We start from the raw sequence: 7,794 nt of genomic DNA on the forward strand, positions 1-7,794 counted from the left end.
AAAAAGTTTTCCACCGGAGTACCCCTTAAGGACCCAGGACGTCCTGTGACATCCTGGCACCCTGGGCTTTAAGGACCCAGGATGTCCCCGTACGTCCTGGCGTATTCTGGTCCCTGCCACGCATCGGGCAGAGATCGGAACCGGATGCCTGCTGAAATCCTTCAGCAGGCATCCAGGGCAAATGCCGAGGGGGGCCATGTAAGCCCCCCATGTCGGTGATCGTCGCAAATCGTGAGGGAAATCGCCCCTGCGATCTGCGGCGATACCGGGCTGATCGGGTCTCTGGGACCTGACCGCCCGGTAATTTTGTATGATCCCGCTTGTCACAGACAGCCAGGATCATGCTAAAGTATAGGAGCAAGGTGGCAAGCCTGCCACCTCCTCCTATCCCCTGCGATCTGTCGGTTAACCGACCAATCGCAGGGGGGGGGGGGGGGGGCGGTTACTTCCTCCCACCCTGCCCGGCCCCTGGAAGTCTGGAGACGGGAGGAAGACCGAAGGACGGGGGAGTGCTGGGGCCCGGCCCCGATACTTACCTCATCCCTGAAGACCCGGATCCCGGCGGCGGAGAAGACGGCGGCGGTGGCGACAGGTGAGTTGATCTTCGGCGGCGTCGTGGGACCTTTGCAGCAGTCCAGACCGCCGTAAAGCGATCTGGACTGCTCCATCTGGTCCCCTTACACTACAACTCCCAGCATGCCCAGACAGCCCTTGATGTCTGGGCATGCTGGTAGTCGCAGTTTTGCAACATCTGGAGGTCCACAGTTTAGAGACCACTGTGCCCTTCCAGATGTTGCAAAACTACACATCCTCAGCATGCCCTTACTGTCCAGGCATGCTGGGAGTTGTAGTTCTGCAACATCTGGCCCTTCAGATGTTGCAGAACTACAACTCCCAGCATGCCTGGACAGTTTTGGCATACTGGGAGTTGTAGTTTTGCAACATCTGGAAGGGCACAGATTGGGAACCACTGTATTAGTGGTCTGCAAACTGTAGTCATCCAGATGTTGCAAAACTACAACTCCAAGCATGCCGGGAGTTGTGGTTCGGCAACATCTGGCTCTAAAGATGTTGCCGAACTACTACTTCCAGCATGCCTGAGAATGTTTGGGAGTAGAGGATTTGCAACAACTGGAGGCACACTGGTTGGGAAACATTGTCTGTTTCCTAACTCAGTGTTTCCCAATCCGTGTGCCTCCAGCTGTTGCAAAACTATAACTACCAGCATGCACTGATAGACTGTGCATGCTGCGAGTTGTAGTTTTGCAACAGCTGGAGGTCCCCCCCCTGTGAATGTACAGGGTACATTCACATGGGCAGGGGGCTTACAGTGAGTATCAGGCTGCAAGTTTGCGATGCAGCAAATTTTGCGCGGCAGCTCAAACTTGCAGCGGGAACTCGCTGTAATCCCCCGCCCGTGTGACTGTACCCTAAAAACACTACACTACCACAAAATAAAATAAAAAGTAAAAAACACTACATATACACATACCCCTACACAGCCCCCCTCCCCAATAAAAATTAAAAATGTCTGGTATTCTACTGTTTCCAAAATGGAGCCTCCAGCTGTTGCAAAACAACAACTCCCAGTATTGCCGGACAGCCGTTGACTGTACAAGCATGCTGGGAGTTTTGCAACAGCTGGAGGCACCCTGTTTGGGCATCACTGGCGTAGAATACCCCTATGTCCACCCCTATACAAATCCCTAATTCAGGCCTCAAATGCGTATGGTGCTCTCTCTCTTCGGAGCCCTGTCGTATTTCAAGGCAACAGCTTAGGGCCACATATGGGCCTAAGCTGCCTGCATTATTGGAGCGCCGATCAGACGAGCCGGAGGCACCCGTCCTCTCAGCTGATCTGGACCCCACTGGTTTTGCTGCAATTGTCCCGATCAGCTCCACTGAGCTACAGGCATGTGTTTTCAGCATTTTAGACGCCGCAATCAACTTTGATCACAATGTCTAAAGGGTTAATGCCGGCCATCACCCGAGATCGGTGATGTTCGGCATTTGTTAGCATGAAATGAGCTCAGCTTGCTTCATACACCCACTGCACAGCTGCACCGTATATAAACGGTGACCAGCAGTGGTGGGGTTAAGTCGTCTCCTTCCTACCAGTGCTAGGCACTGCTGGAAGGAGGAACAGTGAGACTAACGCCAGAGGGGCCGGGCTGCGCTGCACGGATGCTGAGCATAGCATACAGCCTCCGCCAGGACCGGAGCCAGTATCGGTGGCTCCAGTGTTTCACCTGAAAGTCTATTCCCATGCTTCACCTGAAAGTCTGTTCCCGTGCTGCCCGGCCCCTCCGGTGTGAGTCTCACTGTGTCTCCTCAAAGTAGTAAATAAATAATCACAACATTTTGGGAAGGGCAAAATCACTATATCGCAATCTGCAATTATCGTGATTCGATTGCGATATATCATGCAGCCCTAATATCTATAGAACATTTCTGTCACCCTTGTTTATGCAATCTTTAGGGTTGTATAGATTTTGCATGTGTGGCTACTAAATGATGAAGATATAGGGTAAAGGGGTCACATAACCAATCTAGTGATCATCCGAGCATCCTTGGCTGCCCTAAACTAAGCCTTGTAGTAGGTTAAGTAAATGATCACCAATCTAGGACATCTCGGGGTAGGGTTGTGTAATATAGTCCTTAGACACATCTGATAGAGAACATTGGCTAAGCACATTAAAGATGACAGCCAAAAGCAGACAGCTAGCCCCCTCCTTCACATCTCTGGTCCTGTACTGACGAGGAGGGAGAGGAAGCTTGCTGCTACTGGGTGCTGTGTCAACACGTCACCGCTTACGAACAAGCGTCTAGGGAAAGATGAGGTGGGTTAAATGAGGGAATCGGTGTCTTATCTGCTAAAACATTTTTGAGCTTTGTGAAAATTTTTGTCTGGATTTCATTGTAGTGAATTTCATACCAGTGTCATTCCTAACATACTGCACAGATTCACACACCTGTGTAGGTCACAGACCTTAAGGCAGGATAGGCTGAAGGTTCCAATACTATTGTCCATACTATAGTCCTGTTTTAAGGGGTTCTCCCTTGTTTATACTGTTTTTTGTTATTATGTTTGTGTGTTGTGTGTATAAGTATGTGTTTTTTTATGTGTGTTGTGATTATGTATATATGTATTTTCTTACCTTTTGTGAAGATCCGGAAGCTGGCCCCTTTTTCTTACACTGGCTTGCTGTGTACCTCGGCCTCTGCCATGTTGTGTTCGGTAAGTGGGATGTTGGTGGGTGTGTTCTTGCTTCTGTCCTTCCCATCTTCTGACGTCCGAGGTGAATATTTTCTTCCTGTTTCTTCCGTGGCTCAGCGACGAATCTGCGGCCTCTTCTGGCGCATGCGCAGGTAGTTTTTTTTTTTGCCAATAATATTTTTTTTGTCTAATTGACAAACTGTCTGCGCATGCGCGAGTACGCAAGGGCTACGCTAACAGCGTAGCGTACGTTAGGTCTACGCTAATAGCGTAGCTTCGCGCAAGCGCAGACAGTTTGTCAATTAGACAAAAAAAACTTTATTGGTAAAAAAAAAACTGCCTGCGCATGCGCCAGAAGAGGCCGCAGATTCGTCGCTGAGACACGGAAGAAACAGGAAGAAAAGATTCGCCTCGGACGTCAGAAGATGGGAAGGACAGAAGCAAGAACACCCCCCCCCGACATCCCACTTCCGAACACAACATGGCAGAGGCCGAGGTTACACAGCAAGCCGCTGGAAGAAAAAGGGGCCAGCTTCCGGATCTTCACAAAAGGTAAGAAAATACATATATACGTAATCACAACACACATAAATAAACACATACTTAAACACACAACACACAGACATAATAACAAAAAAACTGTATAAACAAGGGAGAACCCCTTTAATTACTAAATGTGAAGTAAAGATTGATGGATACCATATAATTTTGTTTAAGCTCAGTCCAGATAAAATATATTGTATTTGAATTATCTTGTTTCCAAAAACGATATAGATCAATTGTTTGGGGGAGGGGGAAGATACAGAACATAGAATAATAAAATATCTTTCATTTTATAGACTCAGAGATGCTGCAATACAGCCACGGCGAGAATACCAGCCCAAACCTCGTATGAGCTTGGAACTTACATTACCGAGTGATCTCAATCAGCATAATGGAGGAATTTCTCTTGCTACAACTCCGAAACCATCAGGTATGCCGAAGAATATTGTTAAATATAAGCATTTGTTTAGTCAAACTTATACCCCTTAATGACATCGGATGTAAATGTACGTTCTGGTGCCCTGGTACTTAACACACAAGGACATACATTTACTTCCTAAGGGGCATTTCAACAATGAAGCAAGTGCAGAGATTAAGCAGTCGCAGTTGCGACTTTTTTGTCCACCTTTTAAAAGTGCTTTCCAAAGGCAGTTTTTGTAAGACAGGTCTGACTTTGCTTTTGGAAGGGTTTGTGACATTCAAAGTTCGTAAATACGTTACCACTACAAAAAAATGAAAAGGACTTTAAGTGAGTTTGCACAATCTGCCTTACACTTGTAAACAGAAAAGTTGCACAGAAAAATGCTTAGGCACACATGCAACATTTTGTGCCAAATGTAAGCCATAAAACCTTAGTAGTTTTTAAAACTAAATATCTTTAGTATCCCTATAACTTGCTTTCCTACAGCTATCTTTGACAGGAAAATAAAAAGATATAACTCTTGAATATGATAATAATTACAAAAATAAAAAATATGTGTATATATATATGTCCTAAAGGCCAAAAGTATGGGGGACCCTAGGGGGAGTTTAATATAATATAACACTATTAATGTATTATAATTGTTGAAGTTTAGACTTTTTCCTTCTCAGTAGAGGAAAGAACCTTTTTTTTAGAACATTAACAAAAAGTTCTGTTTGGACAGATATAGTTCTGTCAGAATCTGTCTATTTTCAGTAGATTACACGGTACTGCACAGCAAGCCAATGCTTCTGTGCATAGTGTTGGCTTGCAGCCAGCTACTGAGTATTATGAGGCTTCCTATGGCAGCAGAAAGTTTTTTGGCTGTGCATCAGAAACATTCTGCATCGGGAAACACTGTTATTTTTTTTACTAACTTTTTTTCATTTTACAGAAAGAAAACCAGGGCCCAGTGTTTTGTTTGAGTTTTTAGTTTTTAAACCTCGTGTGTGTGTGTGTGTGTGTGTGTTTTTCTTTTGGTTCTTGCATCAGTTAGTTATTAAAAAAAATATATCTGTAAAAACTATTACGGTACTTTCCAGCATTCTATCCTTAGTACTGCCACTGTCTTTCCCAGGCAGGAGCACAATGTTTTTGACGCACAGCCAAAGACTTTCTGCTTGTACCTGGAATGCCTTGTGGCACTTGGAAGCAAGCCAATGCTGTGTACAGCCGTGCAGTGCGGGGGAATGCTACTCATGGTTGGACACTGCATCCACATACACCTGTACCACGGAATCCATTATAGTAAGCTGAGGATGCATAAATTGCCTCATACTGTATGTAAGCAGTTTTGGCCAAAACTGCCCAAAAAATGCTTACATGCTTTGCAGCACATTTATAATGTGTTTTAATACAGTTTGGCACGTCCACTGACAAAGGGATGTGGCTTAGCTAAAAGGGAGTATAGCCTAGGATGTGAGGTTATACAACAAAATTGTGGTTTAGTTTTTATACAGTATCACATCCCAGTGTTTTAGACCATGCTTTGCACATCGCCTGAGAAAGAGAGATGGTTAAGTTGGAGTGTAGCCTTGGATGTGACAGCGTACACCAAAAATTGCACCCATATTTTTTGTGCAGTTGTTGGCACAAATTCAAGGGGTTGTCCCACCTTGGTCTTTTAGGTTTTCCAGCCATCCTCTGCCTGTTTGCACCTGCTAGAAGTGGTCAGAAATGGCAAAAGCGGGCAAAGCAGTGAAGTTATGCCATTGGAATAACTCTCATTGACTTTACTAAGAGTTGCGTAAACAGCATAGCCCTGTAAGCTATGCTGTTTACATGTTGTTGCTGGAGTTATGCAAAACCGAAAGTCCTGAGGTGGATAACATTTTTAAGATGACCAATACGTAGTGTAAAGTCAGAAAGATGCCTCCGATGTATCAAACACCATGAGCCACTGAGAAAAATCCAGATATTACACGGGATTAGTAAAGCAGCTCTGAGAAAAAAAACACTTAAAAATAAAACCCTAAATAAAAACGAATATAAAGATGTAAACAGAGATGAATTACAGGTGTACCTTTATTTTCTGTAATACAGGTGCTCCAATGGATCAGCCATGCTGTCGGGCCCTTTATGACTTTGATCCAGAAAATGAAGGAGAACTTGGCTTCAAAGAGGGCGACATCATTACTCTCACCAATCAGATTGATGAAAATTGGTATGAAGGGATGCTGCATGGCCAGTCAGGCTTCTTCCCCATCAATTATGTTGACATTCTGGTCCCACTGCCACACTAAGATGTCTGGCATTAACCATAATTCAGTTTGTACCACTGCTTTTAAATGCTGCTTACTTCAGATCACAAGTACAAGTGCAGTGGTTTAAATCTGTTACATTCCATGTTCATTTCAATTTAATTTGTCTTTCTTGTTTTTATGTGTTCTTTCTTCTCTGATGGTATTCTATTATTGTATTCTTTTATCAGTCTTAGTGTCCTTTATAATGAATGCAGGAATAAAAAGTACCCTTTGTGGCATCCTTCCTTCCACAATACAGTGCACAACAGTCTTAACATGCCCAAGCGATATAGTGTTATTTTTTATGCCAACTTTGCTTTACTCTATGTTTCAGGAAAGAAATGTTTACAGAGATAAAACTGTGCTGGGATTGTAACTAACATGTCTTGGATTTTTATTAAATATATTATAGTAAATGGTATTCTCATATATTGTCAAAAACATGATATAAGGAAGATCTCCTTTATTAGTTCCAATCAAGACATTAGCCACATGGAACCAAAGTGTGTTTTTTGTAAGTGTTATAGATTATGTCGATGTAAAATGTTTTTTTTTTTTTTGCTTTTGTTTTTTTCATGGTTCATATTCTAGAGGATTCACCCCCTAACTTCATACAATGTTTGTTTTCAAAAGTCATTATATATACTATGTATCTAAAATAAAATAAAAATACAACAATCTAATAGTTCTCTTTATTTAGCAGATTACTGAGTTTGCCAAATATAAATCCTTTCGCCTTTAAAAATTATAATATTTTACAATATATAAAATTTGTATGTTCGTTTATTTTATAGAGCCAAAATGATGCATTTTCTAAGGTGGGAACATTGAATAGCAGCCATAACATTGTAAACTAAGGATTATTGCCCACTTTAAAGGGGTACTCCCGTGGAAAACTTTTTTTTTTTTTTTTTTTTAAATCAACTGGTGCCTCAAAGTTAAACAGATTTGTAAATTATTAACTATTAAAAAATGTTAATCCTTCCAGTACTTTTTAGGGCTATATACTACAGAGGACATGGTTTTCTTTTTGGATTTCTCTGATGTCACGACCACAGTGCTCTGCGGACCTCTGCTGTCCACGTCTGGAACTGTCCAGAACAGGAGAAAATCCCCATAGCAAACATATGCTGCTCTGGACAGTTCCTAAAATGGACACAGAGGTCGGCAGAGAGCACTGTGGTCGTGACATCAGAGAAATTCAAAAAGAAAACCATTTCCTCTGTAGTATATAGCCCCTAAAAAGTACTGGAAGGATTACATTTTTTTAATAGGAGTAATTTACAAATCTGTTTAACTTTCTGGCACCAGTTGATTTAAAAAAAAAAAAG

The 7,794-nt window shown here is 42.9% G+C and overlaps 1 protein-coding gene across 3 annotated transcripts in view; it reads left to right on the plus strand.

Moving 5' to 3' along the window:
• SH3GL2 (SH3 domain containing GRB2 like 2, endophilin A1) overlaps positions 1-7,375 on the plus strand; it is a 175,315-nt gene extending 167,940 nt beyond the window's left edge. For all 3 annotated transcript variants that reach the window (XM_056519716.1, XM_056519695.1, XM_056519706.1), the window contains 2 exons: positions 4,057-4,190; positions 6,264-7,375. In XM_056519716.1, coding sequence (XP_056375691.1) covers positions 4,057-4,190; positions 6,264-6,463 — 334 coding nt within the window. In that variant the 3' untranslated portion in view covers positions 6,464-7,375. The remainder of the gene's footprint in view (positions 1-4,056; positions 4,191-6,263) is intronic.
• The last annotated feature ends 419 nt before the right edge of the window (positions 7,376-7,794 follow it).

The sequence above is a fragment of the Hyla sarda genome, chromosome 1 (genome assembly GCF_029499605.1).
Source record: "Hyla sarda isolate aHylSar1 chromosome 1, aHylSar1.hap1, whole genome shotgun sequence".
Classification (NCBI taxonomy): Eukaryota; Metazoa; Chordata; class Amphibia; order Anura; family Hylidae; genus Hyla; species Hyla sarda.